Here is a 13,152-nt window from a genome sequence, read left to right as displayed (position 1 = left end):
TAATAAGTTTTTTTAAAGTACTGTATACATTTTTGCTCTTGTATTTCATATGGTAAAGTTTTTCATATATCACTTACTTTTTTGTCTTCATTATATTTGTGGAAAATTTCTTGTGCTCTTTCTTCACCACCATCTGTAAACAGCATAATAATCTTATTGCAGTTAGCTCTGGAGACACTGTGCTGTAGGAGATACAAACAGAAGAGTTTTTATATTTCAGGCTATAGGGAATAACAGCGATTATATCTGATGGCTTTTATAGCTACACACTTACTACTTTTACATGGTAATGTCAAAATATAAATATTTTATAATTCTATTCAATACCCCCCTCTAAACGAAAAATAAAATAAAATAAACCGAAGCCACTTTTCTATTCCATGATACTTAAATAGGAGTCACTTCAGATCTGGCACTAGAAAGTGGAATAGGGATTTGTTGGCTCCTTTCACCTCTACAAACACAAGGAGAGCTCTAGCTCATACTCATCACATCAACCCCACAGTGTTCCTGGACAGATGTTCTGCACCAAACTTGCACAGTGAGGATCTCAAAATATTTTTACTCTTCTCTTTCCTCATCCTTACGTTTGTTTTTTTTTTTTTTTTCCCTTATCATTACTTTCCTTGTGGAAATTAGGGAACAATGGACATGTAATGAATTACTGAATATGCTTATTTTTTTCTGTTGGACTCCTAGCCACAAAAACTTTCCAGCTTGCTGACTGCTTGAATAAAAATTCTGTTAATTTAAGCATCCTACAGGATATTCACCTTATAGGCTTTGAAATGTCACATTTCCTTAAACTGAGCTTCATCTTCCAAATTTTTTGTTGTTATTGTTCTTAAAATTATTAATACTGTCAAATGAATAGCTAATCTTTAGAAAAGTATTTTAGAATAAGGTTTAGATAATATATTGTAGCCAAGATATGGCCATCTAGATTATTAAAATCTCTCCATCACCTACTTTTCCAATTATGTTGCACCTTAGAGCTGAAAAATACAGCATGTTCCATTATTTCTGGAGAGCAAGCCTGAAATAGAATTAAAAAGAAGCCCCTCTGACTTCTAATTCATCAAAGTAACTAGTAAAGCCCCTGAGAAAAAGGCAGTGTGTTTTGCAAAGAAATAACAACGTTGTTCCACAGCCAGATCAATAGGGGTGAGCGTGAATTTTGGCTCCTTTTTATTCTCTTAAAGTTAGACTCTAGTCTAAGCAAATTGCTTATTACTTCTGCAGCCATTCCTTGCCCTTTGTGCTGCATACAAATGGTACCTTGGTACTTCTGAGTAGCTGGATGTGACCGAGTAAAACCCTTAGAGATCCCGGGAAACAAATTCAACTTCTCCTTCCATGAGCCTCAATTTTTCTCTATGAATTTACTCCAGAGTCAGGAAGATAAATAGGAGAGTTTCCTTACAAAGTCCCCAGTTCCCTCATGCTTTATTATTTGTGGCTACAAAGTGACTGTCACCAGGCTGGTCAGGTGTGATGATTCCACTCCCCTTTGCCACTTTTCATTCTACTCACTGGTCTAATTCCTGCTCAATATTCAGTGAATAATTACTTCTTTTCTTACTATTACTATTTCAAAATCTAATAATTTGTGAAAAAAAAATTCCCAAAGAATTTAGCCCAGATTCCCTTACATGCAGCAACATATAAAACCTGGCTTAAATCAATACTTTCTCTCCAGCCTCATCAGCACACTATGTTTCAGTTGGGATTAAATAATTTATGACCATTTTTCACCTGTGAAATATAACTTGCAAGATACTGCTTTGGGCTGCAATTCTCTTGATATTAAAAAAGTAATAAAAGTAGGGTTGGATACCTCATAAATAAAGAAACTCACCTACATCTACAGCGATTTAATATATAGACCAAAATAAGATCAGAGAGACAAAGAAGGGGATCAAAATTTGCTCATATTACGGAACTTTTCTAGTGCTTTGAAAGAAGCACTATTATGGGCAAAGGAAACTTGAGCTAGGCTTTGCTTCCACTGACTAAAGCAGGACTTTTCTGTGACTTACTCAGCATATGCTTACACAGTATCAGAAAAAAGCAGTTTTCTCTCATCTCCTCATGCTTAGAGAAGGGCATTACTTACATTACATGGTTAAGACACTAAAGACACTAAATTCATAGAAAAAAATATCCAAGCTTTTAGCCCCCAAATATTATTGTAAACCTGTACATGAATAAATTCAAATCATATGGTATTACCCCATCCCTTGAACTGTTTAAGGCCAGGCTGAATAGAGCTCTGAGCAGCCTGGTCTAGTGAAAGATGCTCCTGTCCATGGCAGGGGTGTTGGAACCAGATGATCTTTAAGGAATTTAAAATCTATCTTCCTCCTCCCCAGCCTCTTTTGGTCTAAATTGGAGAGATACTAGCTCAGGGAGTGAATCCATTACAGATTGTGACAATCCTATGCTGTAATTTCATCATTTTTCTGAACAGTTTGCCTTAGCAGTCCAATGGGCCACAGCTGAGTGGGAATGTGTTCCCTACACAGGAGCTTCCCCAGGACAAGAAACAGCTTCTTAGCTTACACAACAAAAGCATACAAGAGGAATTGAGCTATGTAATAATTTTTAGCTCTCTCTTTTGTTTGATAGAGGTTGAGGCATTCACATTCTCTGGAAAAATTCCTTTGCTCAGGATTTTTCTCCTGGGAAGCTGAGACGCTTCAGAGAAAAGGAAAACAATTCTTATCTCATTTGCTTCTCCTGTGTTGTGCTCACATGTGGAAAGTGTTTGGAGATTGTTTACCCACAGGTGATTGCCTGATTGGATTCTGCTGTAAGATGTTTTGTCTTATTGGCCAATCAGGGCCAAGCTGTTTCAGGATTCTGGAAAGAATCACGAGTTTTCATTATCTTTTTAACATGCTGTAAGTATCCTTTCTGTATTCTTTAGTTTAGTATAGTATTCTTTAATATAATATAGTATCATAAAATAATAAATTAGCCTTCTGAGAACATGGAGTCATATTCGTCATTCCTCCCTGTCATGAGGGTCCTTGCAAATATAATAATAGTTCTTATTTTTCCTTTCAAACAGACAAGAAAGACATGATCCATTTTATACTGCATCTAAAATTACTTTTGTTTTAAACAAGTTTCACATCTTTAAAATTAACTCTGTAAGTGGCAGGTTACAATTATATTTGGTGACATGACACTTCAGGAATGCATTTCTCACTAATTTTTCTTTAAGAAACCATAGATATTACAGGATGAGGGAAAAAATCCTCCTGAACTGCTGAAGCTGAAGTATGATTTTCAAAGAAGCAAGTTAATGTAACAATAAATAAACAATAAATAGGAAAATGCTGTATGAAATTTATGTAATTCAGACTATTGTTACTCACATGAATTATTATGCTGAAAAAACTTGAGTGTCTATTTCCATTTAGAAACACATCAAACAGCAATTTTTTTCATGGTACGAAACATCAATTTGGTACACTGGAAAATTGTTTGAAATAACTGTCATCCAGAAACAGTACCCACAAAATTATTTTGAAAATTTGAGAAATACTTCATTTATTTGGACCTTAAAGCAATTGGATTATTTGAATTCATATAACTGGCTGCTATCCCAAAGCATTTTTTTTTTATTTAAGCCTGTATTATACCACAATATTATATTGTCTTGTCACCAGAGCCTTGGCCTAAACCCATCACCAGCTCTTTACTCTTCCTGCTAAACAGATTTGGCAACTGGTGCAATCTACAATGTCCAGCCATAACTTCTAGGCTTGCAGAGATCATGGGAGGCTAATCACACTTCTGTCTCCAGCTACAAAAGAGGTGGTCCCACTTTAACACTCATCTCCAATTATTTTTTAAGTAATATTTTAGTCCTACAAAAAAGTCCAGTTTGAGGCTTCCCCTGTGTTCAGCTTTTGTTAATGTTGCCTGTACACCAAGTATGTGCCTGGTGCTGCACCAAATGTAATCCATAACTTTAGGCAAATATCAATATTATGAGGAACATATTTGGCAAAATTTATTTTCTTCCTGGTCCCCTCTGCATAAGATGTCAACAGGTGCAGAACAGGGGAAAATGCCACCCAGCCTGGTCCAAAATATCCAACAGACTTCAAACTATTGTTTGTGGTTTTATATAACCATCAGCAGAGGACACACAGTCATTTCCCCCTCCATTCCTCTGCTAATATGAATAGTTCTGAGAAGATGAGAAGATTTCTACAAAAACATTGCATTTTCTTTTTCTCCATCAAAATTTTACAAGGTTATAATTTTTACAGCAGATCTAGCCTTTAAACGGCATATACAATCTTAGGGAAGTGTCCTGAATTTCAGAATCTGGCAGATTGGGGGAAAAAAAGTAAAAAATAAAAACCAAAACCACAAAAAAAAAAACCCAAAAAAACCAAAAAAACCAAAAAAAAACCACCCCACAAACAAACAAAAAAAAAGCACAACAAAAATAAACAAACAAAAAAAGACACACAAAAAAACCCACAAAAAACCAAACCAAAACCAGTAAGGATAAGAATACTTAAGCTATACCTTACCTGCTGTAAAGTGATACAGCTTTATTTAAGCTAAGGTTTAAGATATCATGTGCCTACTTCAGGAAGGTGAGAAATAGAAATATTTTTTTAAACAACTATATGAACCATTTAAAATTTACTGGTAAACCCCAAATATTTGCTAAAAATGGGAAACATTGCTATTCAAAAAGCTAGTGTCTGGTTAGAAAATGCAATGCATTTAAAAGATAGAACCAATGCATTTAATTTTTGAGGAAATTATTCTTTTTTTACATGAGAAAGAGAAGAATTAGAATAGTCTCAGTGAGTGAATACTATGCTTTAGGCATTATCAGTGCCTAGTATTCCTCTATTAACTAACTCATTTCCTCCCCTCTATCTTGCTCAAACCATGGTAAAGTATTTATGACTTCTAACAAGTGTGAAATTGTATGTTAACTAATCATTGCTAGGAGATGATGTGGTAAAATTGAAATAATAACACAGTAACACAGATCTTTCCATTTTAAAATTAACTGCAAGTCAACCACTACCACAAGTATGTGTCAACTGTGAATCACATGTTAAATGAAAAAACAGCTGAACGAATGAAGTAAAACAGATTGAAAACTAAATTAATTTCAAAGTCTTAGCAACCTGCTGGGGAACCTGCAATGAGAAAAAAACATTGTTGGGATAAATTTACTTGCTAAATATAGGTTTGCACTTCTCCCACTTAGTTACACAATGAAGGAGCATGCAGTGGCCTGCTGAATATTCCAGGTCTCCTTCTTCACTTGACAGCAGAGAGATCATACTTAAATACTTACATTTAGCAGCTGTTCAAAAGCATAGCTAAAGCCTTTTTTGTAATCTGTAATTCCTTTAGCAGAGATTTTATAAACAGCTTCTTTCAGTTTCTTCTTGTTCCTCACATTAGCTTGGACAAGATGATTAAAGCAACTGACGTTCTGAGCATTATTATTGAACTGCAAAATAAATAGAAACAGTATTAAAGACAGTTAATTTTCTTTTCTGTGTACTGTAGCAGTAAAGATTTATGTTTTCTGGATCTTCATGAGATAAAGAATGTCAAACCTAGATTTGCATTTCCACTACGCTGAGAGCAACCAGTAGTGACTGAAGAATCCAAAATGAGTCTAAATATTTTAAAAAACAGGAATGTGATGCTTCACTCTCTAGCAACCCAAAAAATCTACTATAGTGGAAAAAAATCACACAAATTTTGTTTCAAGTTTACTTAAAGAAATAAAACTTAGAAATGCAAAGTTGTGGTAATTAAAAAAAAAAAACAAAACAAAAAACATAGATAAAGATATATTTTAACTTTTTTAATCCCCTGAAAAATACTGGTTGAGTTATCAGGTGACTTCCATATTGCAGGAATTAGTTTGGCGTTTTACAATGTAACTTGCAGATCAGACTCAATTGGTATGTAAAAATTATGGAAACAAAATACACTCTTGGAAGCCCAGGAGAGTACAGCTGCAAATATGAGAATACTGATGATAGCAATAGAAATTTGTACCTTGAGAAAACACATACTTCTACTGTCTTACTCACATATCCATTAAGACTACTCCCTGAAAAGTAATTTATATGATATTCTGACATTATGTAAAAACACACACAGAAATTTTTTTAAGTGCAAAATGTTGTCTGCACAAGTGGAAATCAGTTTAAGATTGATTTTATATTTGTCTCAGTATAAATATGCATATATTCATGTATACTAAAATACAGACCTCACAATTTACATTTCAACTGAAAGCAGATTATTATGCCTCTTCCTGATTATGGATGTTCAGTGAAAGTAAACATAAATGTAATTTTATGCTGTCAACCTTGTGCAAAGCCTTAAAATAACTTAAAAATCAAGCCTCGCTGGCTTAAATCTCACTACTGCTAACTAGTTCAACAGTGCTCTGTAGGTAAAAGGTAAATAAGGTCATTGGTTTCAATAAATGCTCAACTACTTAGACTTCTGAAATAAAGCACTGAGTACCAGGCACAAAGTACAGAGGGAGAACTGCTTTCAGCAGCAAATACCAACCTGTAAATGTGCAACACTTACAACAAACCAAACTTAAAAGGATAAAAGGATTAATAATATTAAACCATTTTTAATAATGCCTAGTATTTCAATTCATGTTATTAGGGGGTTACACTGTATCTCCTTAATGTATTCCGTATTGCCCAAAAAGGAATATTTTTGGGACCAAAAAAACACAGCCTGTTCTGCTGCTTAAGCAAAACCATGAGATGATCACACAACTGTAACTGTTCACTCTGATGCAAAACTCTGACAGATTCAACAGTGCTTCCAATAAAAGTTTCTGACAGAAGTAACCATTAAATCACCTAATGATTATTGGAAATGTAAACCATGTGGAAATGAAAACAGTTATTGTGCTATGGAATTATTTCAGTTTGCCTCAACCTAAATTTATAGCCATGATAGGAAAATTACAGACATAAAGTAATTTTATAAAGACAAAGTCTGAAAACCAATTCAAATTGCGAGTCGTGGTAAAAGTACAAAAATTGTAACTGGAAAGTAAAAAAAAAACTAAAAAACATTACCTAGTAGGCAGCTCTGCCCTACAAAAGTCAATTTCATCTGAAAAAATAAAGTGAAAATACTCCTCTGCTTCACCACTGATATTATATAGAAATTATTTAATGACTTAATATAAAAGAAATCCTAAGTTCAATCCTATGGCCCGTGCATGCTTGTCTTGGCTATAGCAAACAGCAGTTTAGATATTCACATGAAAATTTAGTGACAAGAGAAAATTTCTCCCTGGAATGTCACTAACATTAAACTGCCAATCTAAGTCACTTGCTACCAGTCCTGCAAATATATCAGGATAATTATTTCTAAGAAGGTCAGGAGGTATCCAGCACATGTATTGGTAATTAATGCTATAGAAATTATTTTAAAAATATTTTAAGGAACAGTGGTTCAAACTGTGCAGGCAGCTGACAAGGAAACTGCTATACTACACTTACACATTAAACTGCACTGCACTGCTCTCACACACTGTAAAGTGAACAAAGGGTCAAAACAAAGCATCTGCATCTGTAGATGCACAAATGCTGATGTAAAATGAAGGAGAGAAATGACACATTTGTAGCAGAGACTTACATCAACCAAAGTCTGCAAATGCTCTAATTTAATTAAGCAAATGTATGAGCCAGCTGTTTGCAGAGACATCAGTCAACATTAATGTGAATGCCAGTCAGAAAGGCAGATGAGCAGAGTTTGTGATTCGATGAAGGAATCACTAGATGGAACAGCAATCCTCCAGAATGAACATTTCCCTGTTTGCTAGGACATGAAGGCAAGGCTCAAATCTGAGTGATGAAATGCTGATGAAGAGGGAAAGAAAATTCAGGGGTGAATTTAATTAATCAGAACTCCAGTAAAGTATTGAAGTAATGGAAGGATTTTAACTGTAAAAGATAACATCCTTAAAACTGACTTTCCATATGTGGCAAACACCAGGATGATTCAAAACTTAGTTAGCCAAACTGAGCCAGCTTTTAGTTATGTTCATCTGAAACATAATAGCAATAGTGGCACTATGATTTTTTACACATTAAGATTTGTAAAAATTTACACATCGTAATTTACAAGATAAAATAACTGCTGTAAGCCTTCACTGATTACTGGTTACATTGTCTGTACCATAATAATTCTTATTTCAGTTCCCAAGATTTCTTGAAAACACAATCACTTAGTATTTAACTGAAGAAAGAACATGTAAGCTTTCAAAAACTAGATGCCATTTCAGAAAGTCCATGTTCTTACAAAATCAAATCCTATAAAAGGTGTAAAATTAAGGTAATTACAATCCATGCTTTATTGAACAAAGTACTCTCAGTGTATCTATGTGAATTATGTCAGTTGGGTATTTATCAGCCTGGCATTCCCCCTAATTATTGCAGTAAATATAAACACATGCAACAAAAGTGCTATCAGAAAAAAGGAAATAAGAGGAATTTTTTTTTTATGATGCCATGGGCTTAGTGATTCACTTACAAAACAATATATGACATTTAGCAAACCATTCAATTGTTCAAATGTAAAGCCACCCTACAGAGTCTGTCACCATCAATGACAGCTTCTATTTTTTCAAGTACATGAAAAGCTTATTCCTTATCTAAGCTAAAATAAGAGAGGCTTGCAGCAAAACAGTTGCAAATCATGGAAAACAGAATAACCTTGAGCTTTTATTTTAAAGCTTCATGAAGTATTAATATAATTAAATCTGTCTTGTAATTATACCTGCAAGGTATAGGATCTAGATGCAGTTTCCACTGCATGATTTCTCACTACCCCATTTATTTATATCCTATTTCATTCTCCACCTCTGGGATGTCCCAGAACAATACTCTGTTCTGAGGAAATTAAGACCTTCTCGTCACAGGTTTTGGCAGGAATAACTAAGCCTGCTACTGGGGCATAAAAAGTCTCAAGAGAACTCAATCTCATTGACCTCAGACCACCAGCACAATCTCTGGTCATATATGGGGCAACTCAATAACCTGAAAGATAAGAAAACCAATTCAACTTAACATGAAAGTCCAAATGAAGGGTTTTGAGCCTAATGCTCCTTGAACTTTGGCATCCTGGAGGAGGTCTGAGACAGAAATACTAATCTGACAGTTTTACAAGGACTTTATCTTCTGATTCAGAAGAGGATCAACTTGTGAAAACCAAGTGAAAAAAAGCAGTGAAAATTTATACAGAACTGCAGCAAAAGATTAAAATGCTTGAGACCTTTCCCCTCCCTTGGGAAGTTCCACTGAGCTCCGGGCTCCTCCAGCCACGTGGACCTCTGCAAAACAAGTGCTCCAAGAGCTGAACTTACAGCAAATAGGAGGCTGTCATTCTGAAAACCTCTTCTAATTCCAGAATAGTTACTTATGCATTGCTAAAAGCCTCCTCTTTTCCACAATTTCAACCTGGAAATCCTTCTAATAAAATTACTGAAATTGCTACCACAACATGAGGTTATAAGGGAATTCAAGGGAGGTAAAACAGAAATATTGCTTTATTTCCTAAATCTGTTCCACTTTGTGGATATGCAGGTCAAAGAATGATAAAAAGACCCTGCAGACTAGTGTTTTAATTAAGAGGGCAGTGTAAGGTGTAAGAAGGGGAGGGTGAAAATAAATGCCTGGAGAAGATGTCTGAAATTAAGAAAGGAAGTATCAGAATTCAGCAAAAACTCTGTGATTCAGTTTGAAAAGGACAAAAACTTCTGTAAAGCATCTCATTACGGCAAACTGCAAAACCAAACGCCAATAAATCGAAATTTTCAAAAAAAGTTTTCAAGTTTCAGTCACTAGGTGGCACTAAAACAAAAAGAGTTGAACTGGTCTTAAAAGTACCATGAAATGTGGAATTTTACATTTCTGGTGGAGGACATTGGTGCTTTCTATAACTAGCATAAAATTTTCATTTCAACTAAAACAATAAAAGAAATTCGTGTTCTAAATAACTGAAAAATCACACATATTAAAATCTAAACTTCCTCCTTAAAGGAAAATTTCCACATCTTGAACACAAGAGGTCCCAACTCTAGGAGGATGAAAATTATGGAAAAGCTGAAAACCAGCTATTTTCTAAATGTCCTTCTGTGCCTCCAAAATCTGTGGAAGTGATAACATAAAGCATGTAGGACCAAGTCTTTGAAAAAATTCAGATGTTCCCAATCATCCTTACCTATTGCCTCCTTTTTCTTTCAGTTTGTTTACTGATATATATTGCTTCAACATTCCGTGTTTAATCAGAATGTTCTGGAATTGCATTTCTAAGAATAAAATAACCCAAACCAAATCCCTAAAAACAAATGAACAACCAAACAAACAACCAACCCAAAACCAAAACCAAACCAAACAAAAATAACCTAAACCAAACAAAATAAACACAAACAAAAACAAAAACACAAACCCAAAAAAACTCTAGGAATATCTCCCTTTCCAAAAATTTCTGATACGAAATGAGAATCTGACTTGAACAGCATAAAAGTGGTGCATTTTAAACATTCATAAGTGTTTATCTTTTATAGAAAATAATGTAAACTTGAACCAGGAAGCAATTTCCACACTTAAAATTTTACAGAAATAAAACACATTTAAAATACCCAATAGGTTAATAAATCAATAACACCTCTCGAGGAAAACTGAAAGTTGAGGAAAATATAGAGACTTTGCTAAAGACTTACTCAGATACTACTGCTGTTGACTTTCAATGTGCTGAGGTTTGTTGCTATGCTACTTCTACCTCGTGGCTAAATCAGCTTGGTGACCCAGTTGTATCTATACGTATTAAATGAGCAATAGTGAAATAGATCTGATTTCACCAGGCTTTCATATTGTAGCTAAATCCGGCTTTGTTATTTTCTTTTCCTTTTTTTTTCCCCTGCTGCTTTAGGCTTGGTAATAGGATTTCAGGGTTAATCCCAAGAATAACTGAATCTTGAATAAGGCCAGTTAGAATCTGTATTTGAGCAGTGAGAAGACATTATAAATATTTATCAGAACCCATTTAGAGAATAGTATGAAGGCAATTTGCCAAGTTTTATTCCCACGTAAATTCTCAGTACACAAAAAATCTGAGGTAGTTCAAGCAATAAAGGTTTGTAATTTGACATGAGAGAAAATAATACGTGATATCAAAGTTTACCATTCATATCTTGCTATAGAATAACTCGTTTTTTTCTTCTATTACTTATGTACAGTCTTCAGTACAATCCTACAGACACATGGTATAGAAGATGTAAGAAACTTATTCAAGTACTGAGAAGCCACCTGCATTTCTTAAATTGGATTTCAAGTATCAGTGAAACAGTATTAGGATTATATGCCAATTTCCACTACTGGCATTTCGTAAGATTTAATCACATTTCTTTTCACTGTGAAATGTATATATGTCCATCACACACCAAAATTAGCAGAATTCAACAACAATAAAACTGTTTGATCAATAAAAAGCTGCTGAAAAAATATTGCAGAATAACATAAGATAAATATTAGGGAAAAGACCAAATACAAGGCCAGAGTGTGCTCTCAGTCAGCTTTTTTAACCCTTATAACCAATATTATTATCTGCTCATAAATCAATGCAAAGCTCCCACTAAGTACCCCAGGATTAATGTTCATACCATAAAGTATGATGCTGCACTGCCAATCTCATAGTTACAACACAGAATGTCAGTGCAGGCTTAAAGATGAATTTGCTTAGCAAGATGAAATTTATGGTCTTTTTATGCTGCTGTGGCTAAGTTAGCATGTATTATTTACTTAAAATCATGTGTTTCTGACTTCTACTGAAAAATTCAGTACTGTAAACTTCAGCATCTCCCAGGGAAAGCTGGCTGATCTAAACCACAGCACTGCTGTAGTGCTGCAGCTCTGCAGCCTGCCCTCCGTGGCACTGCTCCCCAGATCCACTGGGGAAGAGAGCTGTAACAGGAAGAAACTTCCTAGAAAATTATTTTGTAGACATTTTGTTGTTATCACTTGACAGGGAGAATCTTCATTCAGTCAAATTCATGTTGTTTAAAACATGAAGCACGCTTGCCAAAAAGATGAATCATGAGAATATTTCAAGCTGGAAGGGATCCATAAGGATCATCAAGTCTAACTCTCTGCTCCATGCAGGACTACCGAACAATAAACCACAGGACTAAGAGCATTGTCAAGACACTCCTTGAACTCATAGGCTGGGAGTAATGACCAATTCCCAGGACAGCCTGTTCCAGTGCCAGACCACCCTCTCAGTCAAGAACCTTTCTCCTATGTCCACAGTGAACTTCCCTGAAATTCCTCATGTCCCCTCCCTGGTCATCAGAGAGAAAGATTTAAGTATTAAACTGATACCTATAGATTCTCCTGATATGTGAGGTTGCTCCTCAGGGTATGAAGCTGCATTTAATTTAATTGCTGCAAGAAGTTACTAGACAGCCACGCATTTTAGCATCAGCTCACATGCAGAGGGACAGCAGGGGGCTGTAGTATCACCTCTGCATTCTCACATCTTGACTCCCCTGTGCCTGCTTCCCCTTTTAGGGCAGAGACTGTGCCTGGCTGGGCAGGTGCCTGGAGTTCTAGGGCAGCCAGGAGGCTGCATCAGCACAGTGCTGACATGGGAGGTGCTGCTAAGGCAGGAAGTGAGAGACAGGAGGGAAAAGTGTGAGCCCTGAAAGTGTGAGACTTGAGAACTCCATCAGTATTTCATTCATGCTTTGCCTAAGTTAGGAGATCCTTTAGATTCACTCCAAACTAAGACACTGACACACATAATTATTACCTAACAAATAGATTACTGTTATGGACAGTATGTTTTTTAAAAGGTGGATCACAGAACAAATAGCCCCCACCTCGTCTCAAAGCTTCAGGACAGCCTGCATTTTCTTCTTTTTTCACTAACATGGTGACTCATCTTTCTCCAGAAGAATCATTAAAGCCAGCCCAGCCCAGCCTCTTCTGAACTGGCAAGGAATGAGTTTATTCTTTAAGAAACCATTCTCCCATACAAATTTTTAATGATATTGTCACAATGTTTCCTGATAACAGTCTCCTAGTTGGAAAGCTGACTCAGTAA

At 35.3% G+C, this 13,152-nt stretch overlaps 1 protein-coding gene across 2 annotated transcripts in view; it reads right to left on the bottom strand.

Moving 5' to 3' along the window:
• CACNA2D1 (calcium voltage-gated channel auxiliary subunit alpha2delta 1) overlaps positions 1-13,152 on the bottom strand; it is a 362,809-nt gene that overhangs the window by 75,594 nt on the left and 274,063 nt on the right. For both annotated transcript variants that reach the window (XM_041405297.1, XM_041405298.1), the window contains exons 11-12: positions 5,345-5,503; positions 78-182 (exon numbers count right to left, since the gene is read on the bottom strand). In XM_041405297.1, coding sequence (XP_041261231.1) covers positions 78-182; positions 5,345-5,503 — 264 coding nt within the window. The remainder of the gene's footprint in view (positions 1-77; positions 183-5,344; positions 5,504-13,152) is intronic.

Source organism: Onychostruthus taczanowskii, unplaced genomic scaffold, assembly GCF_017590055.1.
Source record: "Onychostruthus taczanowskii isolate IOZ18803 unplaced genomic scaffold, ASM1759005v1 scaffold23, whole genome shotgun sequence".
In the NCBI taxonomy this organism is placed as follows: domain Eukaryota; kingdom Metazoa; phylum Chordata; class Aves; order Passeriformes; family Passeridae; genus Onychostruthus; species Onychostruthus taczanowskii.
This window is presented reverse-complemented; position numbering and strand designations above follow the sequence as displayed.